The sequence below is a fragment of the Capricornis sumatraensis genome, chromosome 4, assembly GCF_032405125.1.
Source record: "Capricornis sumatraensis isolate serow.1 chromosome 4, serow.2, whole genome shotgun sequence".
Taxonomy (NCBI): domain Eukaryota; kingdom Metazoa; phylum Chordata; class Mammalia; order Artiodactyla; family Bovidae; genus Capricornis; species Capricornis sumatraensis.
In genome coordinates this window covers 56,822,707-56,849,590 of record NC_091072.1, presented here as the reverse complement: position 1 = coordinate 56,849,590, position 26,884 = coordinate 56,822,707, and the positions used below count along the sequence as shown (strand labels likewise).

The 26,884-nt window shown below is 36.9% G+C and overlaps 1 protein-coding gene across 1 annotated transcript in view; it reads right to left on the bottom strand.

Annotated features, from left to right (window-relative positions):
• Positions 1-26,884, bottom strand: part of METTL25 (methyltransferase like 25) — a 115,668-nt gene that overhangs the window by 13,029 nt on the left and 75,755 nt on the right. Inside the window, exons 8-10 of the mRNA XM_068971754.1 lie at positions 21,655-21,684; positions 16,691-16,764; positions 23-116 (exon numbers count right to left, since the gene is read on the bottom strand). Of these exons, the coding sequence (XP_068827855.1) occupies positions 23-116; positions 16,691-16,764; positions 21,655-21,684 (198 nt within the window). The remainder of the gene's footprint in view (positions 1-22; positions 117-16,690; positions 16,765-21,654; positions 21,685-26,884) is intronic.

Here is a 26,884-nt window from a genome sequence, read left to right as displayed (position 1 = left end):
CAGTGGGCAATAATATACTGACCTTGGACTCATCTAACCCAAGCTTCTTTAGAGATTTTCTGACATAATCCGGAAAGGAGGAGGATTTGGAATAAATTTTACCAACATGCTGGTCACTGCAAAACAAAATCGAATCACTCTTTAGTTTTTCCAATTTAAATTATAGATGATTTTAAATTCAATCATGAAATATTTTTAAATACCTTCTGTACATATTGCACAAGCTCCACATGTGATAAAAATGTAGCAATATTTTTGTGAACACTTAGTTTACATATTATAAAAAAATATTCAGGATCTGCTTTTGATAATTCCTCCAGCATACAACAGTAGAAGATAATATTATGAGAAAAAAGTTGTAAACTTAGTACAGATAATTTTAAAAGCCTCATTTTTACAGGGTACTATAGGCCTTTCCAAAGGTTCCATTGTGCTACAAAGCACTTTACTGGCTCAGCGTCACAATGCATATCATGGCAACACCTGCTAATAGTGGCGATATCCAACAGCCAGGCAAGAGAACTTCCTAAATATCAGCCCATTGAGCAAGCACCATATACTGCTGAGTTAGGTCTGACTTAGTTTCATTTGTGCCCTGCCGATTTTCATTATAGTTTAAAAGCAGAATACAAGATGGTTGGAAATCCGAATAATGCAATGCTGAAATATTGTGTCTCACAATTTTGGTTGCAATTTAAGTATAATGTAAAAATCAAGAGAAGACAAAACTTATCACCTGTAAGTATCAAAAACAATGAATAAAAGCTCATTTACTCATATGTGTGTGCTAAGTCACATCCAACTCCTTGTGACCCTATGGATTATAGTCTGCCAGGCTCCTCTGTCCATGGGATTTTCCAGGTAAGAATACTGGAGTGGGTTGCCATTTCCTCCTCCAGGAAATCTTCCCAACCCAGGGACTGAACCTGTCTCTCCTGCATTACAGGCAGATTCTTTACTTCTGAGTCACTGACTCTTGGCAGTATAAATACTAATCACTATGTTCTAGTTAGACATGAAGCTCCATCAATTCTTTCAGTGAAATATATCTCAAATATATAACTTCAACTCCATTTCTAGATGGCCACTTCAATTACACTCATTATTACCTTGGGCTCTAATTATTATAGCTACTTCCTAAATTTAAAGCTGATGTTGGTCCCTTCATTCCTATTATGTTATTTTCTTAGAAGAATATTTTCATTTACCACTTCCCTGCTCAAAAACTGCTTTGATATACTAGTTATTTGAATAGGTACATGTTCCAGGAAGCAGAAATTATAATTTTTGTTACTTTTTGTGTTAATACTCAGATCTTATACATATTAACATATAACAGACATCATATAATAGATATGAGTATGTTGAATTGATTAAATGTGTAGCCAGAAAAATAAGTCAATATTAACTCCCTGCTTCTCATCTTAAAAAGGTTTTTAAACTTTAGTTATTTTTAATTCAAAAGGGCAAACAATTTTTTCCCATAAGATAGTGATTTTGGTTCTTATTGTGTAGGATCCATTACTACCTAATGGAGAAGCTTAAAAGAGAAAGCAGAGCATAGTACGTAAGAGTGTGGCTTAGTCTGACTCTATCACCTCCATGTTTACAAAAATGTGATATTAATAGTACCTATTTGGTAAAGTCACTGTGAGTATTAAATTAGGGAATACATATAAGATCCTCAGAACTGTGCCATGATGTGAGCTGTTTTTGTTGCTGTCATGAATGTTGCTTTGTCATAACTGGAAGCATCGTTTGGGCTCTTTGATTTCAAATGATAAAGAGCAAGGGAAAGATACTCACAGGTCAGTGCTAACCATTGTAAGCTGAAGAGAGAATGTATTGTAGTATAAGTGTAGGTACTGATTTGTTTCCTGGGTTTTATGTTCCAGATGGCTTTCAAAATAAAAGAGAAACACTTAAAATTTTATTTTGTCCTCATCAAGTGTAGGTACTGATTTGTTTCCTGGGTTTTATATTTCAGATTGCTTTCAAAATAAGAGAAACATTTAAACTTTTAATTTGCCCTCATCTTAAACTTTCTTCTTTCAGAATACACTACCCTTTAACTGTTACAGAATCTCACAACATGATTATTAGATTACTTTTAGTGTCTTAAGCAATAATTTGCTGCATAAGACTTTCCCCTTAATCCCTTGTTGATTTGTACTATTTCAGACCTGTTTTTAGCAGTAATCATGCTTGATTTCTTTCCGAGTATTTGTTAAGGAACAGTTCTGTATGTTTTCCTTGCTGTTGGAGTTCTCTGATGCCGTGTCTGCTTTCATCATTGGCTTTGATCTCCTGTCTCATCCTGTTGTCTGCTTAGTCGTCGCCAATCCAGACCCCCACCCCTCTGCCCCCGAGGCTGGAGTTTACCCATCCATCTCCCCTCCCCCATCCCCCCACCTGCTCTGGTCATAGCTGTGCTGTGGTCCACAGCGTGTGTCCCGTTAGTCAGGTTTGTGCTTTGTCTTCATGTCTCATTAAATGGTGTTTTTCCCCCATAGCAGTAAATTGAATTGGTGCATCACTATGCAGTTACAGGAGAAGGCAATGGCAACCCACTCCAGTACTCCTGCCTGGAAAATCCCATGGACAGAGGAGCCTGGTAGGCTGCAGTCCACGGGGTCGCACAGAGTCGGACACAACTGAAGCGACTTAGCAGCAGTAGCAGCAGCGGCAGTAAGGGAGAGGGCTTCCCTGGTGGCTCAGTAGGTACATAATCTGCCTACAATGCAGGAGACCCAGGTTCAATCCCTGGATTAGGAAAATCCCCTGGAGAAGGCAATAGCAACTCACTCCGGTATTCTTGTCTGGGAAATCCCATGGATTTCTCTATCCTGGTGGGCTATAGTCCATGGGGTCACAAGAGTCAGACATGACTAAGTCACCACCACCACGACCACAATAAGGGAGAAAAATATCAACCAAATAGAACTAGAAAGGTGATTATTTGATCATGTTACTTCTCTTTAAATTTCTCCAGAGTTTCCCATGACCATTAGAATTAAGATCTAAATGCTTATAGTGAAAACAAAAGTCACTCAGTTGTGTCCGACTCTTTGCAACCCCATGGACTGTACAGTCCATGGAATTCTCCAGGCCAGAATACTGGAGTGGATAGCCTTTCCCTTCTCCAGGGGATTTTCCCCAATCCAGGGATCAAACCCAGGTTTCCTGCATTGCAGGCAGTTTCGTTACCAGCTGAGCCACAGTGTATAATAAGCCTTGTTCCACCTGTTCCTTGCTGAAAACCTTTCCACCACTCTTAGGACACAGCCCCTCCATCCACAATGAGAGCCTTACCAGTTTCTTGAACACACTATGCTTCTGGCTATAAACACTATTTGTGTTACACTTTGCCCTTTACTTTTTTGCTTAGGTCATCTCAAATTCATCCTTTTCAGATTCTATCTTAAATGTTGCCTTCTTAGGAAAATCTTCTCTGGCCCTCCAGATGAAGTCAGGCTCCTGACAGAACTTTTCCTCCACATGATTACTCTTTTAGAGTCAGTGGACTCCAAAGAGGGGTGAACATATCCCAGGGAAAAGAGAATATTAGAACTGTAATTTCTATTAAATCTTTATTGTTTTAATTTCAATTTTCCAGTTTATTTTAAAAATCTATACAACAGACTAGCAGAAAGACACATGAATCACTTATAAACAACTATTCATTTTGGGGGTGTCTACTCAGAAATGTTTATTGACAGAGGCATGATATTTAAAAATATATGAGTTCACTGCTCTGAGCAGCTGCAGCAGAGTTTCGACCTGTTTTGCTCATGCCTGTCTCCTCTGTGCTTTTAGTCGTATCGCACATCTAGCAGGATCCTACTGCTGCTGCTGCTAAGGCACTTCAGCCGTGTCCGACTCTGTGCGACCCCACAGACGGCAGCTGGGATGCTCCAGGCAAGAACACTGGAGTGGGTTGCCATTTCCTTCTCCAATGCATGAAAGTGAAAAGTGAAAGTGAAGTTGCTCAGTCATGTCCAACTTGGCGACCCCATGGACTGCAGCCTACCAGGCTCCTCCATCCATGGGATTTTCCAGGCAAGAGTACTGGAGTGGGGTGCCATTGCCTTCTCCGAGGATCCTACTACATGGATTAAATAATTAAATATCTCTTGTAGCTTGCAAAAACAAAAACATCTAGTTAGACTACAACATGAGATGTGTTAATACAATAAATAGATCTATTTGCTAGTCGGGTAAACAAAATATAGGAAGGCAGGCTTACACATACAAATAAGCAAGTGTAATTTAAAATATATATTTATATATATATATATAGAGAGAGAACTACTGAGAAAAATATATAAGGAAAATGCAATGTAAACAAAACAAATAAAAACAGCTAATATTTATTTCATTTTTATGATGTGCCAGAGACTATTTATTTATTTTGCTGTGCTGGGTCTTACTACTGTGCACAAGCTTTCTCCAGCTGTGGCAAGTGGGAGCTACTCTCTTATTGGGCTTAGTTGCCTCGCATGTGGAATCTTACCAGACCAGAGGTCGAACCCGTGTTTCCTGCACTGGCAGGCGGATTCTTCACCATTGGACCATCAGGGAAGTCCATGCCAGAGACTCTTAAGCCCTTGGCTGCATCTACTTATTTAATCCTTGCAACTATTTCGTGTGGTAGGTCCCATTATTATCCTCATTTTAAAGATGGTGAAACTAATGAATGGAGAGGTTAAGTAAACCGCTCACGTTTTAATTCAGGAAGTCTGGCTTCAGCATCTAGGATATTAACTACTATTAAATATTAACTCTGGCATAGCACTTCAAAGGGCTTCCCTGGTGGCTCAGCAATAAACAGTCTGCCGGCAATGCAGGAGCCACAGGAGATGCCAGTTCAATCCCTGGGTCAGGAAGAGCCCCTGCAAGAGGGCACAGCAACCCACTCCAGTATTCTTGCCTGGAGAATCCCATGAACAGAGGAGCCTGGCAGGCTACGGTCCATAGTGTCACGAAGGTCAGACATGACTGAAGCAACTTCAGTGCAGTGCACAGCACTGCACTAAGATGCACATTTGATATTGTTAAATTCCAGACGAATACTGCCTACCTCTGTATTACAGGCCAACAGAAGTAGGCAGAGTCCATGTGAACTTGAGACTGCAATGAGTCTGAATCCTTGCTCTACCACTTATTTACCACTTAAAAGCCTCTCTTGTCCCTCCCTGTTTAGCAGTAGAAGGTTGAAGATTCAATAACAGAGTCTATATAGCGTGCTTGGCTCAGTATCTGACAAACACTCAGTGAATAGTGGTCATTTTCCTGTTACTGTGCTGCGTTCTCGGGGTAGAACCGTCCACAATTTATGAGGGAAGACAGGTGAAGAAACGTTAGAATTCAGTGTGATGAGCGCAAGATGGTGAGCAGAATACAGCACAGCGTAGGGAGCGCTTCAGCTACTGCAACTGACAAGGGGAGCTCTCTTAGAGGAAGAACTGAGTTTCAAAAGGCCTCAATTTCCAACAGCATTGTGAAGAGCAATATTGATAAAAGAGATGAATTTACAGTAACATTAAAATTAGGCCAACACTTAAAATTTAGAAATAGGTTAAACAATTTAAAAAAATTGCTTTCTTAAGGACTTCAAAGAGGTACTGTAAGGTTTACAATTTTCCATGAAATATGAAAGGATAACTGTGTAAGAAAAAAGTTCTTTTCTAAAATTTATTAAATTTATTTGGTTCTACATAAGATTGTACTTGAAAATAGAGTGCTATTATTAAAAACGTTCTGAAAAATGGTTTTATTACTTTTATGGCTATGGAAAGAGAGGAAAGTATCAATAAGTCCATTTTGGTTTAAGAAATAAGAATATAGTATAGAAAACAGAACATCAATTTAAATATTATTACCAAAGCAATATAAGATTAAGTAGAATGAATCAGGATTTTAGAATTTTGGGAGGTAAAAAAAGTTACTTCTGCCAGACATGGTGCTAATACCTAAAGTCTGGGTACCTTACAAAACAATGTTCTTAAAAATAATAATTTCAAAGAGAGTTTATAATGAAGAGTGCAACCTGCTCTTTTGCAGCTACAAGAAAAAGACTACTTCCTTCATCAGGCTTTAGAAGAGTCTATAGTTTCAAAGATAAATATTGCAATTCTAATAATTTAGAAACAAGAATAAAGAAGGGCAGGTAAAAGAAAAATCTCAATACTATTCAGAAAGTACAAGGGCAGAATAGGATTGTTAGTAAATGGAATATAGGGCAATCCCACTTTTAATTTTAATTTTTAGTAAGTGCCAATTGCATTTTTCTCATTACTTAACACTAAAGGTTGGAGTCTGCCTTTTATAATTACATATTATGACGTCACAGAATCACTGTAATCTTAATTTCTGGTGACATGTGTGTAAATAAATCCTTCTCTCTGTTAATTACTTAGTATAATTAATATGCAGCAGTTTAGTCACTAAATCGTGTCCAACTCTTTGTGACCCCATGGACTGTAGCCCACCAGGCTCCTATGTCCATGGGATTCTCTAGGCAAGAATACAGGAGTGGATTGCCATGCCCTTCTCCAGGGGACTTTCCCCACCTAGGGTTTAAACTTGGGTCTGGTGCTTTGCAGGTGGATTCTTTAGCAACAGAGCCACCAGGGAGGCCACATATATACTTATATATAATTAGTCTAGTTAATATAATTGTTTTCTGTAAGAAAATGCCTAAGATCAAGGATCTGGAGGCCATCTTGTTCTGTCTCCTCTGACCTATTAAGTATCTTTGACTTCTCTTTACTGAGACTTGACTCTTATCACAGGAAAACGTTCAAGTTTTTCTGTCTGAAAAAAGCAAGCAAGCACACCAAAATCCCCCACCCCACACAAAACCTCTCTCTGATCCTACATCCTAAAACTACCGACCAAAGGTGGTTGTCACATGATCAAATGATGAGTTGAGTCCCAGAAGCATTTAATGTACGTGAATTCAAGTATGTACGCATGGCATGTCATGAAAAATACTGTGAAACATTTTATGTATGTATTTTATACTGTATACAGGCAAACAATATGCACTTAAACATTTTACACATTTAATTATGATATTGGTTTATAATACTGAATCTATGTACTTTCCTACAGTAGGAAATGCAAGGAATTTTCATAGGTAGATTTTACTGTACATGACGCCTATGTTTCCACTGTATAGAATGGCTTTTCTATATAAATTTTCTTATTAGATCACACGCCCTTGGTTACTTGGTCCAGAAAGTATGGGAACCATGTCAAATAATGGGTGGCAGTTGCTGTGATAAGACTACTAGACTAGTTTGCAATACTGCTTACCATCCTCCTGAGAAAGAGTAATGCTAGAATCCTTTTAATAATGCAGAGAAGCACACAGTTACCTGTTTAGTATACCTGTCTTTGTTACTTTACTACGAATGAGCTCCCTGATGGCAGGGTCCACAGATTATTTGTCAGGTTATCTTCAAGGCCTCAGACAGAGCCTCAAATCATAGATGGTAGTGTTTAACACAAAGCAGACTGATTAACAGGACAACAACAGCAGAGTAAGAGAAAATTGAGGCCACAATCCAAATTTTGGCCTCCCTGGCAACAGCACTCTTTCTCATACAGACTTCAAGAATGCTCTAATTTTAATCAAGAATACTCTCTAAAATTGCATTGTACTAGGAAAAAAAAAAAAAAAACAAACAAAACACTTGGACAAGGAGTCAACAGATCTAAATTCCAGCAGCAGTAAACAAATCAGCTCTCAGAACTTCAACTTTCTCACTGAGAAAACAGATGAAACAGAGGTAACATCTAGTTAGTATCTCAACAGAAAGACGTAAATGAGATAATGCACAATAACAGTAAATTGTAAAGTGTTACAGAAATATTAGGTAAGGTAGTACTTATATTACTTTATAAAATTATGACTTTGGCAATATAACTGTGTTGGTATTTTATTTTTTAAATAAGTACCTTGACTTGTTATTAATAAAAGTTTTGGTTTTCTCATTGCTTATGTAAGTGGCTTGACCACTTACCATGGAATGCAGTAACGTTAAATGCAGGGATTTAAAACTGTGGTCTTCACTGGCTGTGAGGAATCTGCAAAGACTTTTAAAGGCGTACACCATTGGGGCTGATTAAAAAAAAATGTTTCCAAATCCTCTACTTCCTTATACCCACTTTCCTTAAACTCATCTGTCTGGGAAAATGCCTGTTTTCTACATCTCCTTTCACAGATGGCCCTTTTGCTCTAACTTGGCAAAGAAAAGGCACACCTCTCACCCATATTACTATGTTGCATTGCTATGAGGTGTAAGATCCTCTGGAGAATCATTGACAAATAGTTTCCTTACTAAAGGTATTATAAAGGCCACACCCATCTGTCTCAATAGGGGATGTATTCCAATAAAGTTTAACTGTTCATATTTAATAACTAAAAATAAAAACTTTAAATTTATGTTGTCTACATGTCTAAATATTTATGTAACAATAACTTGATCCTAAATAATTTATTCTTTAACATTTAGAGCTTTGACAGGTATAGGAAATTTTGTCATCAGGTAGACATGACATAAAAGTAACAGGAGAGCAAGGACTAGTCACCAAAAGGAAAGGATGTTGCACTATGTTCCAGTTTTGGATTTAAAAGGTCCGTCTAGTCAACGCTATGGTTTTTCCAGTGGTCATGTCTGGATGTGAGAGTTAGACTGTGAAGAAGGCTGAGAGCCGAAGAATTGATGCTTTTGAACTGTGGTGTTGGAGAAGACTCTTGAGAGTCCCTTGGACTGCAAGGAAATCCAACCAGTCCATTCTAAAGGAGATTAGTCCTGAGTGTTCTTTGGAAGGAACGATGCTAAAGCTGAAACTCCAGTACTTTGGCCACCTCATGTGAAGAGTTAACTCATTGGAAAAGACCCTGATGCTGGGAGGGATTGGGGGCAGGAGGAGCAGGGGACGACAGAGGATGAGATGGCTGGCATCACCGACTCGAGGGACATGAGTTTGAGTGAACTCTGGGAGTTGGTGATGGACAGGGAGACCTGGTGTGCTGCAATTCATGGGGTCGCAAAGAGTCGGACTCGACTGAGTGACTGTACTGAACTGAACTGAGACTTACTGTATATAACAGAAAATACTCCATAGTATTCTATAATTGACTATCAACGATATATGTGATATTAAACAAAATAATCAAAACAATCTTATTTTGCTACTGTCATTTCCTTTGGAACTGAAAGACAAATGATCAAATAATCATACTAATCACAAATGAGATCCACAGATGAGTTGTAATAATTATTTTCAAGATTTTTCTGTGCTTCTTAGAGTATGCCCCATAAAACATTTAGTGTTACAAATTTTAATTACGTGTGTGTATAGTTTTGAGAGAAAAAATATCATATGAGCAAATAAACACGTTTCAACAAAGTTCAATAGATTAATTTTAATAATAATAGCAATCACTCACTATGTTCCAGGCACTATTTTAAGCACTTTATATATACTAACTTACTTTTCACAACATCTCTTTGAGGTAGGTACCATTTTTCACTCCAGTTTACAGATTGGAAAACTGAAGCAAAAAGACATTAGGTCATGTGCCCAAGATCACAGTGTTATCACCCTGTGAGGATGGGGCGGTGCTGTTAGCCATCACACCCTGCTATCTCTCTGCAGACTACTGAGAGTCTTTAAAACAAAAATGTGCGTTCGAATCTTAAACAGGACGACAGTGCATGAAGCATTTACTTGATCAAGAAATTCTTTTCTCTCAAAGGATTTTTACAGAATCACGGCTCTTCAGACAACAATCTGAAGAATACTCTTATAGAGTAATCAGGATCTGATTTATCTTTCTTCAAAGGCATTTCTAAAATACTCTGGAGCCAGATTACAACGTTCCATGACTTGTGAATGAAACCAGCCAAACAAAAATCATTTGAATTGGGAAATGATCAGAGACAAGTAAGTAAAACATTCAGTATATTATGTGTAGCATAAGAGCTAATGAGAAGCTGATGACAGAGGAGAGAAAGTGGACATAAAATGTTACAGAGGAGTGATGGTGGGTGTCACAGAGAGGATAATTTTGAGTGAAGAACTGAAGGAGAGTCAGCTAGCCATGTGGCTATCTGGTGACGATATTCCAAGCAGAGAATGCATTATAGGGAAATGCCTTAAAGCAGAGAGTATTCCTGTTATTTTTAAGTAATAGCAAGGAAGGCAGTACAGACACAAATAAATGGGAAATTAGTGTAAATGAGATCAGAGTGATAATGATAGCTCCATCATATAAGGCTTTGTAGGTCATAGTGAAAATAATCAGCTTTACTTCCACATGAATAAGAATCCATAGGAAGATTGTGAGGAAGATCTCACTTAAAAGTATTAACAGGATCACTGTGGCTATTGTGTTGAGAATAGACTCAACAGGGCAAAAACAGAAGCAGGAAGAGCAATTAGGAGGTTACTGTAGTCATCTAAATGAGAGATGATGGTGGCTTAGAGTGGAGTGCCGGCCCTGAGGGTGGTAAGTAGTGGTAGCATGTTAGATATGTTTAATTAGAGAGACTACAAGATCGCTGGACTAGATCGAGGCAGTGAGAGAGAGAGGGGTCAAAACTGTCTCCAGAATTCCTGATCAGAACAACTAGAAGAACTGGACTATGGTGAGTACAGTCCACAGGGTCGCAGAGTCAGACACAACTTGAAGGAACAAGAACGATTAGGCTACAGATTTGAGATGTATCAGCATAAGACAGTATTGAAAGCCACATGATGTTATGAGATGACCTGGTTAGTGGGGACAGAAGAAAACACTTTAACAATGAGAGCTTTCAAAGAGGAGAGGAGTCAGCAAAATAAACTGGGGGGAGAAAAAGAATGAAACGAAACAATGAAATGAAAAAAGTGACTATCTTAAGAGGGGCTTTCTCTAGCATATAAGAAAAAGTGTTTCTGTAAAAAGTAGTAAACTGTGTGAAATACTGACGGCAGGCTAGGTAAGATGAGGACTGAGAACTGACCACAGGATTTAGCCATATGGGGTCACTGTTGTTGTTGTTCAGTTGCTAAGTCATGTCCGACTCTTTGCTGTCCCATGAATTGCAGCATGGCAGGCTTCCCTGTCCTTCTCTGTCTCCCGGAGCCTGCCCAAATTCATGTTCCACTGAGTCAATGATGCTATCCAGCCGTCTCATTTTCTGTCAACCCATTCTCCTCCTGCCTTCAATTTTTCCAGCATGAGATTCTTTTCCGATGAGTTAGCTCTTTGCATCAGGTGGCCAAAGTACTGGAGTTTCAGCTACAGCATCAGTTCTTCCAAAGAGTATTCAGGGTTGACTGCCTTTAGGATTAACTGGTTTGATCTCCTTGCAGTCCAAAGGACTCTTGAAAGTCTTCTCCAGCACCACAGTTTGAAAGTGTCAGTTCTTTGGCACTCAGCCTTCTTTAAGGTCTGATTCTAACATCTGTACATGACTACTGTGGGGTCACAAGTGATCCTAAAAAGGGGAGTTTGATGGAGTGATGGAAGTAAAGTCTCATTGGTATTCAAGCAAAAATGGGAAAGAAATTGGCAGCCCTTTCAAGGATTTTCCCAATAAAGGAAAGAAGAGATATGAGATAATAGTTGGAGGGGAAAATGGGTCCAAAGAGGATTTTCAGAATCAGTGTTCTTAACCATGATGATATATGACTTCATTAAATAAAGCTAAAAACTGGCCACCAGGGCTCACTAGGTGGCAGAGGAGCAGACACAATTACTAATTGTACATTTAGACTGGATCAGAGCAATGAATCAAACAGATTAAGTACTATGGCAGAAGAGAGTGAGAAGGAGAAGAGTAAGATACTAGAGATGCTTTCTAAACTGAGTTTTAAGGAAACCCAAGGATTTTACCTGCCAGAGGTCAGGGGAGGAAAGGATGACAGGAATGGGGAGGCGAAGATTTCAAGTAGGCAGAGGAGCTCTAAGAACACACAGGAGGTGCAAAATTAATTGCATGGGAAATGAATAATCTAGTGTACAAACGATGTGCATGAGCAGCTGCTTGGGGTGCAGAGAAGGAAGAAAGGGGTGACTTAGGCTGGAAAGGACATCAGTGACACCTGAGAAATGGCCCTGAATGCCATAATAAGGATATGTTAGTTTTTGAGTATGAAGAAGAGGAATTATTAAACATACTGAAGTAAGAAAAGTGACATGACTGTTTCTGAAAGATAAATGATGGGATCTGAAGAACAGAGTGAAAGGGGGCCCTCTGTCAGAAGACAGCATGTTTAGCATGCTAAAAAGGAATGAGCATTCTTTCTTTTAATAAAAGTGAATGCAGTAGATCTAATTAAAATTCTACACCAGTGAATCCAACACCATCCACATGCTGTCCACAAAATGAAGAACATGGCTTACTTGCGGCATTTTCCAAAGAAGCAACATCAGTGTAGGAAATTTTAGGAAAAGGTAAAGTAGAGATATACTCAATAAAATAAGCAGAAAGTATCAAAATTCAGTTTCTCTATCATGACAAAATATTTATGAAATTATTTATTTTGTGCCTTTTATATGCTAATATATAGTGAAAGACAAGGAAACTAAGTATTTTTTAAGACTTATAAAATTTTGCTGAAAATGGAAATCCCTTAAGGAAGTACCAAAAATCTTCAAACTACTCTTCAATTTAAAAGATACTGACTTGCTAATTTGACCACACATTAGGGACTAAATAATTACCTTTAATTTTGTGAGCCAGTGTTGATGACCTGGCTTTTCAAATATTTATCTGATTACTGCAAAATCATAATGAAAATTAAACTAATTAATAATTACAGGGATCAGAAATGATGTATTTCTTATATAGCGGTTTACAGTACTCTATATGAAAGAGAATTATAAAGTATATATATCTATTTCTCTGTCCTCTTTTGAAGTGCTCTGAAGGATTTTTAATTCCATGAAATGCTTTCTTTGGCATTTTATTCCCTTAGAAAGTTTCCAGATAAGGACTAATTATAACATCTTAAAAATTATACAAATTATTAAGTTTTAACATAAATGTTAAATGCTAAGTTACAAGTACAATCAACAGAGTAAAGATACTCTGTTAATTTAAGTTCATGAAAAAAGTTTACTTCTAATATAAACAATTATACTTAAGGAAATTTCAGAACAATGTTTCAAGTATTCTGAAGTGGGATATCACTTGAAGACAATATATTTTAGCAAGGAAAATTAAATAAAATGCAAAAGAAATTATTAAGTGATCTTATTTCTATCTTTAGTACTCTTGCTGGCTACAGATTCCAATCAAGGTAACCTTGTTACATTGCTAATACAAGGAGACCTATAACTCAACTCATATTAAAAATATCCCAAAGAATTTACAAGGAGACCTGTAACTCAACTCATATTAAACATAGTCCAAAGAGAAGCATGGGATAGTGAAAACATTTGTGGACTACAAATTTGGTCCTAGTTGTGGTGCTTTTAAGCTGTATGACTTAAGACAAGCTTTTAATCAGTTTATCTTAATTTTCCTTATTACTACAATAAAGTGATTACAATAGATACTAGGGATATAATATGTAGCTCAACTAACCCTGAGGTGTGGCCTGAAACGAGATTATAATTTTATTACTACTGCATAAAAGCAAGGATTTAAAAAATACAGTATGTCAATAAAACGAACTCCTGTAAGCAATACCAAATCTGAGAAACAGAACATTACCAGTCTTTAGAAATTCCTATGTGCCCCTCACCTTCCCCACCTCATCACTCTGTGTACTCAACTGCCCTCCCTCCCACAGGATGCTACACCACTGAATAAGGCTTGTGTTTATCATTGCTATGCTTTTCTTGATTGCTTACCACATATTTCATATTCCTGCATAATTATACAGTTGAGCTTGTTTCCAAATTATAAGAATGGATCCATCCTACAGGAATTTTTCTATAACGTTTACAATATTCATTCACTTTGATGCATGTAGTTGTAATTCATACATTTTCACTAAGACACAGTATTCTACTACAGTTTATCCGTTCTCCTATTAATGAAATTTTTGTTCATTTTATTCACTGTTTAGATTACTGCTCTTATAAACACTGCTGCTATTTATCATTCTTCTGTTAATGCTGATATTGTTGCTTTATTCTATTTATTTTCTTAAATTTGGTCACACTGGACATCTTGTGAGACCTTAAATCCTTGATTGAATCAAGGATTGAACCCAGGCCCTGGCAATGAAAGCACTAAGTCCTAACTGCTGGACTGCCAGGGAACTTGCCTTTTGTGTATCTAAGCAATGGCATCTGGGGAAAAATGAAAATCTAAAGCTGAGCTCATTTCTCTTGGTTTCCATCTTCTCCTAAATATCTGATAATTTTTAATTTCCTTTCTAGTATCTGATGTTCACCAGCCAATTAAAAACAAATTTAATTACACACATACACACAAACACACATACTTGTATACACTCACCACACACATGCATATGTACACATCTCAGCATTTTCAGCTTTTCTCAGACGGAGAGTTAGCTCTAATTACCTAGTCTGCTGTTCTCGGATGTGGGTTTCTCTTATTTTCTTTGGTTTTTGCATATGCCATCCTGACTAGATTATGAAAGACTCCTATGTGGATACTAGATCCATAGTATGCATTCAGAACTTGATAGACTGCCTGCCACACAATAAACAATCCCTGTGTCAAAAAATGTAACAAGTACAAGTCTTGGCAACTTATAAGAATGTGTGGCTTGATACTGGGAAAAGAAAATAAGCAAACATCATTTTAAGATTCCTAAAGATTGATAATGGCCATGCCATTCCTCAGAAAGGACAAAAGAAGTCAAAGGACTGAAGAAACAGAGATAGAATGGGGGGGAAGCTGACTTTGTTTTTTGGCTATGGCTGAATCTGGTGTATTTTTAAGGTACTTAAGTGAAGCTATTCGAGTCAAACTGAGAAATGTAGATTGGAACTTCAGAAAAGAGGTAAGCGCTGGATACATGATGTAAGTTATCTCTTATTACAGTATTTGCTAAGAGAAAGAAGAAATATAAAGAGACAGCAGCTGAGTATAAAACACTAGAGAATTTCTAGAAACACCAAGGGGCTAAGTAAGAAGAACACTTAAAGAAGAAAATGAGTGTTGAGAGTAGGAAGAGGAAACTTAGAGGAATGTAGCTTAATGCAAGATAATGAGGAAGGCAGTCTGGGAAAAGCAATTATTGCATGATCAAATGTGGCTGAAAGGTTAATAAAGGTCTGGAATGAAAAAAGTATTATAATAAATAACACCTATTCAGTAATCAAGGCAGGCAAGAATGTGGAGGGTTGGAGAGATTTGAATTTTTAAGTGAGAAGAAAGGTTTAGGAAAGAGTTTAGATGATTTTAAGCAGGCATTAAGAGGACAACAGAACAACAGACACACTAATGAATAGATCTGAGGGCTTAAAGGAAGGCAGGCAGACAATATGTGAGTGAACATGAATTTGCACAATTTTGTGACTTTTGCCAACACATCTTGGGGTGAGAAAGAAATCAGTTTTCTAGAAAGAGAAAGGAATTAGTTTACAGGAAACCATGAGAAATTCATTTCTAGACATTTTGAAGATTAATATTTGGAAAAGAGAATGGATAGTGGGATACAGATTTGGGAGTTAACTACATAGAAATGACAATTTAAATCAATGGCATATGTAGATATTTACATGTCATAATTTTTTTAGTTTAAAAAAAAGACCTTTTTCTTAGAGAAATTATACCTAATCTGAAAATATTAATAGCTTCCATTCCTATTAATGAGTTTGGATTTGTTTTTGTTTTTGAGAACTTGAAAACCATCCTATTTTAATTTTAAGAATAATTCCATTATAACCAAATGGCAATAAGAATCCTAAAATTATAACTATTAGGAATAAACTCATGAAACCCAAAGGAATTGCAGATATATGCTTGAGTATAGCAGTTGTTAAACCACTATTATGAAAAACTCTCCTAACCCTTGCCTTTGTGTATAGGCAGTTATTATCTGGGGAAAACACAAACAAAACAAAACATATGCAGGGCTACTATTTTACCAGTAGAGACATGAATGGCCACAATGGCTGTTTAAAATTGATGTCTGTTCTAATTACTTAAGTTTCATGCTCCAGTGGTTGTGAAACTTTTACGACATAACCTCTGCTCATATTTGGGCTTCCCAGGTGGTGCAGTGGTAAAGAATCCGCCTGCCAATGCAGTAGACACAAGAGACGCAGATTCAATCCTGGGGTTGGGAAGATCCCCTGGAACAGGAAATGGCAACCCAATCCAGTATTCTTGCCCGGAGAATTCCATGGAGGAGCCTGGTGGCCTATACAGTCCATGGGGTCACAGAGAGTCGGACACGACTGAGCACTTGCACACAAATACACACACACCTGCTCATATTATATCCACTGAATTACTAATATATAACATTTCATTACTTCTCACGCTCTAAAGTGTATTTTACATATATAACCATATATAACTTTATCATCATAACAACCTTTCAGTACAAAAGAGAATCATTAGAACTCTTATTTCATGCTCAAATTCAAAGCTCCTTCTACTAATAAGAGTGACCCTGAATAAATTCACCTGAAAATGAACAGTCACTTCACTTATAACACAGAATAGTTATTATTATTGAAACAAAATCATCATACCATTTGGTGATGCCATAACACTCTTTAATAATATCCTGGAGTATGGCACGATAGAAGAGGGACTCAGTAGGCAGCTAAAAAAAAGCAGATACATATGAGCATAAGAAACAACTAAAAAACAGAAATTAAATCAATGCTTGAGAGTCGGGACCATAAGTGAATGTTAGAAACCTGTTTGCTATTAACATAGAGGATAATATTATTACTCTTCTATTCTAAATAAAATGTACCTGGGGGCTAATTCTCACTGAGAACATAGAAGAAACTATAAAAGTAGTAGTAGTGAATGAAGTAGAAAAGGAATAATCAAAGAAAAATGAGCTAACGTCCCAAATGGAGTGCTTATCATTTAAAAACGTAGAAATAAACTTTCATAACTGCATCAGCACTGTATAAGAGGGAAGTAGGATGTGTGCAAAAGAGCAGAGAATGTAGGTCTTTCCTCATAGACGTGGATTAGAGATTTAACCTAGGATGCTGAGCCAGAGAGGAAAGGCACTACACTACATGAGGACATTCCAAAATAGGGTCATTTCCTAGGGAAAAAGAAGCGCGAAGTGTCCATGAGGGTCCAAGGTAGGGAGGAAGGTCTTAGTGATGCAGAATAGTTTCAAAGAAGTAGAGAGTAATAAAGTAGTATACATAAAAGAAAAATGCTTCACCGCGGCAATGGAAGATGTACTCTTACACTAAGAAACTGTAAATAGTGGCCAAAGACCTTTTAATACTGATAGTATAGAAAATTCAACACAAGTATCAGGAACAATAACCCTGTTTCCATGTCAAGTTACTGTTGAAAAAAAAGAAAAACAAGCAAGTATGGAAGGAGGTCAACAATAATTGAACACCTCTGAGTAGTCAAATAAGGTAAAAACTGTTTTAAAGATAGAGTTCCATGAAACATGCATATCTAATGAGTTATCCTTTTGTAACTTCAATTCTCCTTCTGAGCCCCACATTGTTACTATCATTTGTTTTCAACTATCTGGTCCCATCACTTCATGGGAAATAGATGGGGAAACAGTGGAAACAGGGTCAGACTTTATCTTTTGGGGCTCCAAAATCACTGCAGATGGTGATTGCAGCCATGAAATTAAAAGACGCTTACTCCTTGGAAGAAAAGTTATGACCAACCTAGATAGCATATTCAAAAGCACACTCATTACTTTGCCAACAAAGGTCCATTTAGTCAAGGCTATGGTTTTTCCTGTGGTCATGTATGGATGTGAGAGTTGGACTGTGAGCAAAGCTGAGCGCCGAAGAATTGATGCTTTAAAACTGTGGCGTTGGAGAAGACTCTTGAGAGTCCCTAGAACTGCAAGGAAATCCAACCAGTCCATTCTAAAGGAGATCAGCCCTGGGTGTTCTTTGGAAGGAATGATGCTAAAGCTGAAACTCCAGTACTTTGGCCACCTCATGCGAAGAGTTGACTCACTGGAAAAGACTCTGATACTGGGAGGGATTGGGGGCGGGAGGAGAAGGGGACAACAGACGATGAGATGGCTGGATGGGATCACTGACTCGATGGATGTGTCTGAGTGAACTTCGGGAGATGGTGATGGACAGGGAGGCCTGGTGTGCTGCGATTCGTGGGGTCGCAGAGTCAGACACGACTGAGCAACTGAACTGAACTGAACTGAACTGAGAACACATTGGATTCAAGTGGAGTTTAGCAGAAAATAAACATTTTGCCTATGTGCTGAGGCAGGAAACCTGTTCTACTGCCCTGCTTCCCCATTTAAGATCAAGTTCCTACACTGTGTGTCCCAGATGCTGAGACTAAAAAAAAATCTCAAGTTGGCAGTTGAGAGTCAAACATTATTTCTTAGGTCTTTACCTGATGGCATTGCCTTCTTATGTCACTGGACAACATCTGACTTGTAGGATCTTGAGAGAGTACTTTGAACACAATTTATATGCTCACTGGATGGTGGGACTAGTGAGAAGGGTGTTTCTAGTAGGAAATGGTATTAGTAATACCACAGTTTCCAACCCAACTCCTAAATGACTCACTGAAAAACAGACATATACATACTTGAGTGCCCACACTAAAATTTATAACCTTTAAAAGGCACACTCCTTATACAAAATTTCTTTCCAAACACAACTCCTTAACTTATGACAAAATCTCTGATTTATAAACTTTCATTTCCTGAAGAGTTTTCCAAAAATTTCATTAAGAATTTCCCATCTCTGGATATATTTTCTATTTGATAGTTTTTGATCTTGAGTAATTCTTTTCTGCAGTACCTACAATCTCTATTATCTGTCCCCCATTTCCCCCAAATCCTTTCAGTTCTCTCACAGAAATGTTGAAATCCCTTTTCATATATTAATACCTACTCATACTGTTCTACTGAAATTCAAGACATTCTGGGAAATATTTAATGAAGTGAAATTTTAGAATTATAATTGCTTACAAAATTAATTTTTTTTGATTAGTTATAATAGATAGGAATTTCAATTTTATGTAAATTTTATATAAAATTCCTAAAAATATTGAAGCTGTTGTTTGAGCTGAGGAAGCGGGGATCTGATGTCCTACTACCAAGCCACGATGCTATTTTGCTTCTTCCACATTTTGGCAAAGATGGGGTATCATCAATTTTTTTATTATACACTTTCATGTAGGAAAGCTGAGAAGAAACTCTTAAAGCACTCCTTTCCAATGCCTTTTAGAAAAATTATATAAAATGATATTCAGATAGTTTAGAAATACATGTATATTTATTTATAATTAAAAAAGTGACTATATAAAGGCCACCAAAACCCCAAGAAACATACTTTAAGCAAGAGAACATACAACCATGGAAGGCACAGAGGAATACAAACAGGATAGAATAAATCATCATTCCCCAGTAACCCTGAGTAAAGAACTTTACAGCTGTTTCCTAAGAGAAAGGAGAGAGAGTTATGAAGTGCCTTCGAATGTGCACTCCTACAATAACCGGGACTATCCATCCTGGTAAATACAGATGGGGGTAAGTGGGAAAGAAGTCAACATCTTCCGAGCAGCCTATGCCTGACTATTCCAGGAAAAAGCTGGATGTGCCTCAGAGTTTACTTTCTTTCCTTTGCAGATGATAAATCAACTTAACACTTTAATGAATTTTAAAATGAGAGGGAGCAGACAGAGGACACTCTTAAAGGATGTATATGTATATTAAGACATACATGTTACAGGTCTAGTAGACAGGGCACTAAGCTCGAAAAACTCTACAATTAATTGAGCTAGAATGTACTATTAAACTTGTGCTCTGTATCATGTTCTCATGTAAGTTTGGGGAATACTTAACTCACAAGATGGGCTGTAAACATGAGCAAGCACTTGGGCAACTGAAGAGCAGAGCACAAATGCACTGGGGCATTATTATGATTAATGTTCTTTCCTCTTCCAGACCCCTAAGGAACCACTGTTTTGATCTGTACTATAGTCAAGAGCTTGGGCTCCAGAGTCAGAGATTCAAATCTCACTGTTCACTACTTAACAGTTTTCTTGTGTGTATGTGAGATAATAGTCCCCATCTCAGAGGCCATGTATGTGGCACTTTAATTGATAAAGCAAACTTTGAACTGAACTATGGTAAGCACTGTATGAAACTAAGTTTTCATTTTCATGATCATAATTAATCACCTAAAACAGTAACAAGAGTTGATATGTATTGAACACTTACTATGTGACATTGTTTTAAGCATTTTACATCTTTCACTCATTTAATTCTCACAAAAACTCTATGAGAAAGGTATTATTATTACTCTTAGTTTTATGATTGTTACTATGTGTATTTTACAGATAAAGAAATTAAGCTGTGGAGAAATCATGATGTGTCCCCAGCTCACTAAGCCAGTAACTGATGTAAGACAGGACGCAAATCAGCCATCAGAGACTAAAGCCTACATGCTTAAAGTATGCTCGAATGTCTTCAAAAAATCAGTTTTGTCAGTTTTTAGGTAGCTACAATCAATATTTTTTAAACTGTGCTCAGTCATGTCCAACTCTTTGCAGCCCCAAGGACTGTAGCCCACCAGGTTTCTCTGTCCATAGAATTTTCCAGTCAAGAATACTGGATTGGGTTGTCATTTCCTCCTCCAGGGGATCGTCCTAACTTGGGGATCGAAACTGCGTCTCTTGTGCCTCCTGCATTGGCAGGCGGATTCTTTACCACTAGTGCCACCTGGGAAGCTCCTACTTAAAAAAAAAAAAATCCACACAAAGTTCTTAGCATTGTGTCTGACCCAAAGTAAGCACTCAGTAAATGATACCTGTTACTACTGATATACTATTCTTATATTTAAAAATTAAAATTGACATGTTAATACTCTGAAAAGAAGCTAAAAAGAAATCTCTAAAATTTAGGTCCAGTAAGAAAATTTTGTGATAAATTTAAAAGGAACTCTTTAAAAAAAAGTTACAAATATTAAGACATTTCATAAATCATAAGGTAGAGGATAAAGCAATTACACTGAATACATTTAACATCTGTTTATATATAAAAACTCATTTGGTTGTTGCAACTAATGACTAATGAAGTCAATAAAAAAAAAAAGTTAAAAAACAACCAAATAAAATGTGTGCTTTGAACTATAGTTAAAAAACAAATTCAATGCTATACCTGGTTTATCTTTGCTTGAACTAAGCCCATAAAAGCTTGAAAGTCAGCAACAATATTCTTCAGAAATATTTATAGACTGTTTAATATAATATGAAGAAATGAGACCCTAGTATAAGAGTATAATGTAGACGTTTTCCTAAAAGCTTAATTTTCTTTTCCTGAGAGTTCAATTCTCTTTTATAATAAAGTAAACTTACAGAAAATGTGTAAGTTTGAATATGAAGAGGAGACAAGAAAAGTGAGTATTAAAATCCATCAGGTTTTAGGTTCACTAGCAGGTCAAGTATGAAGAGCACTTTGAGAAAACCTATCACTTTCATCAGCTGGATTAGAGTAAACACTCTCACTTACCCCTTGGCCAACTGCAACCCGCTCCAGAGCCTTTAAGGAGAAAAAAATAAGACAAAGATAGTTGATATGTTTAGTCTTATCTTATAAAACTTATAAACACATTATATGAGGGCTTATAAAAGTGACATTTAAAGAGATTAATTAACTGATAACATAATAGTTTATACACTTACAAGTGTTAATATCATGAAGGAATGCTAACTGGTGCACTTGTATAATTTAGGGCTGCTATATGCATGCGTGTCATGTACACAAACACATACACACTGCAACTGCATACACTCTTTGAACTTAGAAGGAATTAGAAAACAGGAAAGATATAAAGACACATTCTTGGCTCTCTTTTATTGTAGCTAAAACAAATAAATCCAAAGCTATTATAATATATACATAATAAACATAATTTATATGCTATGTTTTATTTTCTTCCAATTTTTAAAAAACATATAATTTTATCTTTTATTAAATAAAAGTATATTGAACAAATTATGGTTGAAATCTTAGCTTACAAAAGTACATGATTTTGGTCTGCATGGTCTGCAAATTCAAATCAAATTCACATATGATCAACTCACTTTAAGAGAAAGTAATACATATTTTTACAATTTTACATGTAGTTGGTTTTACATTTATATTTACTTAAAACATAAAATATTTTTATAAAACATTTCCTAGTATTTCTAATAAATACTCATAATACAATATACATGAAAGATTTGTTATAATTTAAATATGAAATACAGCCTTCTGAAACTTTCCGTTTTTTTTAGAAACATACATTTCCACACTTAGGTTGTTTTATAACTGAATCACATGAAAATATTTTAACTAAAATTTTATTTTTAAAGCTTTAATTAGAAAATATTTCAAACATAAAGTAGTAAAATGTAACAGATTTGCATATACTTCCTAATTCAAAGTACTCATATTTGCTTCAGATGCCTATGTCTTCTTAAATATTACTTTTTAGATTTAGTTGAATCATGTCCTTTTAAAGTTGAAAGAAAATTTACAGATTATCCCAAGTGCAATTTTTGCAGATGCACAAGGTCACTGACAATGAAAGGAAATTGCCACAAGTTGCAAAGTTAGTTAGCAGGTGAGTAGGAACTAAAAACTTGTTTTTCAAATCCCAATTTACTTTTCATGATCTCATGTCATGAAGATTTAGTGGGAAAATGAGCTCATGTTATGAAAGTTTGCTTCACAGAAATTGTCTGAAGAAAAAAATGGAACTTTTCCATTGACTTCAAGGATACCTTCACTGAACATCAAGAGCAAGAGTGTTATGAATACAGAAGATGATTATTAAATAATAAACTTTTTATTTTATATTGGGTGTTCATCAGAAGGACTGATGCTAAAGCTGAAACTCCAATACTTTGGCCACCTGATGCGAAGAGCTCACTCATTGGAAAAGACTCTGATGCTGGGAAAGACTGAAGGCAGGAGGAGAAGGGGACGACAGAGGATGAGATGGCTGGATGGCATCACCGACTCAATGAACATGAGTTTGGGTGAACTCCGGGAGATGGTGATGGACAGGGAGGCATGGTGTGCTGCAATTCATGGGGTTGCCAAGAGTTGGATATGACTGAGTGACAGAACTGACTGAACTGAATAGACAATTCTCTGGTAGCTAAGATGGTAAAGAATCTGACTGCATTGCAGGAGACCTGGGTTTGATCCCTGGGTTGAGAAGATTCCCTGGAGGAGAGAATGGCAACCCATTCCAGTATTCTTCTCTGGAGAAATTTATGGACAGTGGAAGCCTGGTGGGCTACAGTCCCTGGGATTGAAAAGAGTCAGCCAGACATGAAAAGAGTCAGTCAGACATGATTGAGTGACTAATATTATAGCCAATTAACAATACTGTGACAGACAAGTTTTTAATAATATATTATTTGGTGTCAATACAAATATCATATAACACAGGGCTATTTTTGGTATGTGTTATTGATGAGTTTATTTTAGAAAACCAAATGTTAACTTTCGATTACACGATAAAAGATAAACAGGTAGGTAATAAACAGTTTCTTACAAATATTAATAATTTTTCTTGGCCAATAAATATAGATGATGAAGAAAATATATTAAGTATTCATTTTATACTAATATAAAATATTTTGAAATTTTATCAGGCTAAAAATATGCTGATAAGATTACAGTAATATAATTCATTTTCCCCCCTCTGGTTAGTACCCTTAACAATTCATCTGAAAGTGTTACCAGAAAGATATCTCTCTGTCTCACTCTCTCAATCCTTTAAGCTCTGAATATTTGTAGAAAAGGTGAGTTATGAGAAAAAAAGGCAATGAAACAAGAAACACCAAAAAAATGTTCCTTAGACTTTCTAAGTTTAGTCAAGAAAAGAAATCCCCATGAGTAAAGACAAGGATAGAGCTAGAAGGAAAGGGGTATTCTATAAGAAGCTGACATTAGTCAGGCAAAGTGGTTGATAAATTCTTTATTTTGGAATTTACTTTTCAAAAACCCTTCTTTATGGTTTGTTGAATGTTTATAGTTACAGCAAACAATTTTGTTTTGTTAATATACTATATTCTTTTATCTTTCTAAGGGATATTAATTGCTATTATATATTATTTTAGATAGTATCTCTTTTTATTTTGGATTGTTTTCTCCAAGTTGCTTCTTTCCTATTTGTTTATCTGATCTCTATTCTTTCCTGTTAGACTTTCTTAGACAGCTAATGATTCTTGGCCGTCTGCTGATAATTAAAATGTGGGTATCATAAACTTGAATGGAAGCACTGTGCTTATGAGAGGACTATTAATTGCAGACCTCACCACAAAGGTCCTATTTTATTGTAAAATTTCTAATGCCAGTATCTTCAGACTTTTCTCTTAGGCTAGTCAGATTCCCTACAAAAAGACTATTTCAATTTCTTCTTGCTTAGAGGAATCAGCAAACTAAAATGGACAGGAATGGGCAAATTTAATTCAGATGACCATTATATCTACTACTGTGGGCAAGAATCCCATAGAAGAAATGGAGTAGCCCTCATAATCAACAAAAGAGTCTGAAATACAGTACTTGGTTACAACCTCAAAAATGACAGAATGATCTTGGTTCGTCTCCAAGGCAAGCCATTCAATACGACAGTAATCCAAGTCTATGTCCCAACCACGGATGCCAAAGAAATTGATCCGTTCTATGAAGACCTAGAGGACCTCCTAGAACTAACACCTAAAAAAGATGTTCTATTCATCATCGGAGATTGGAATGCAAAAGTAGGAAGTCAAGATATACCTTGAGTAACAGGCAAGTTTGGTCTTGGATAACAAAATGAAGTAGGGCAAAGGTTAACTGAATTCTGCCAAGAGAATGCCTTAGTCATAGCAAATACCTTTTTCCAAAAACACAAGAGATGACTTTATACATGGACATCACCAAATGGTCAATACTGAAATCAAACTGATCACATTCTTCGTAGCTGAAGATGGAGAAGCTGTATATAGTCAGCAAAAACAAGACCTGGAGCTGACTGTGGCTCAGATCATCAACTTCTCACAGGAAAATTCAGGCTTAAACTAAAGAAAACAGGAAAAACCCCTTGGCCAACCAGGCATGACTTAAATCAAATCCCATGTGAATTTTCAGTAGAGGTAATGAATAGATTCAAGGGACCAGATCTAGTTAACACTGTGCTTGAAGAACTGTGGACAGAGGTCCGTAGTACTGTACAGAAGGCAGCAAACAAAACCATCCCAAAGAAAAAGAAAAGCAAGAAGGAAAAGTGGTCATCTAAGGAGGCTTTACAGACAGCTGAAGAACAAAGAGAAGTGAAAAGCAAGGCAGAGAGGGAAAGGTACATCCAATTAAACGCAGAGTTTCAAAAAATAGCCAGAAGAAACAAGAAGGTCTTTTTCAATGAACAATGCTTAATAATACAAGAAAACAATAAAAGGGCAAGGACTAGCAATCTCTTCAGGAAAACTGGAAACATCATGGGAGTATTCCACCCAAAGATGGACACAGCAAGGGATAAAAATGGTAGAGACCTAGTAGATGGTGACGAGATCAAGAAGAGATGGAAAGAATACATGGAAGAACTGTATAAAAAAGATCTGAATGAACCAGATTACTACAATGGTCTGCTTAGTCACCCAGAGTCAGACATTCTGGAGAGCAAAGTCAAGTGGGCCTTAAAAAGCACTGCTGTTAATAAAGCTAGAAAATGTGATGAAATTCCAGCAGAACTATTCAAATCCAAAAGGATGATTCTATCAAGGTTTTGCATTCACTATGTCAGCAACTCTGGAAGACCCAGCAGTGGCTACAGGACTGGAAAATAGTCAATCATAATTCCAATCACTGCAGATGGTGACTGCAGCCATGAAGTTAAGACACTTGCTCCTTGGAAGAAAAACGATGACAAACCTACACAGCATATTAAAAAGCAGAGATATCATTTTGCTGACAAAGGTAGAATAGTCAAAGCTATGGTTTTTCCAGCAGTCACAGATGGATGTGAGAGTTGGACTATAAAGAAAGCTGAGCACCTAAGAATTGATGCTTTTGAACTGTGGTGTTGGAGAAGACTCTTGAGAGTCCCTTGGACTGCAAGGAGATCCAACCAGTCCATCCTAAAGGAGATCAGTCCTGAATATTCATTGGAAGGACTGATGCTGAAGCTGAAGCTCCAATACTTTGGTCACCTGATGTGAAGAACTGACTCACTGGAAAAGACTCTGATGCTGAGAAAGACTGAAGGCAGGGGAAGAAGGGGATGACAGAGGATGAGATGGTTGGATGGCATCATCAACTCGATGGACATGAGTTTGAGCAAGTTCCGGAAATTGGCGATGGACAGGGAAGCCTGGCATGCTGCAATCCACGGAGTTGCAGAATCAGACATAACTGAGCAACTGAACTGAACTGAACTGAATCCTAATCCCCATGGAGGGTAGTACTAGAATGTGCTAACCATTGGACAATTGCACTTATCTGCCATGCTAGTAAGGTCATGCTTAAAATCTTGCATGCTAGGCTTCAGAATTATGCAAACCAAGAACTTCCAGATGTCCAAGCTGGATTTAGAAAAGGAAGAGGAACTAGAAATCAAATTGCCAACATTTGCTGGATTATAGAAAAAGCAAGGGAATTTCAGAAAAACATCCATCTTTGTTTCATGGACTACACTATCACCTTTGACTGTGTAGATCATGACAAACTGGAAAGCTCTTAAGAGAGATGGGAATACCAGACC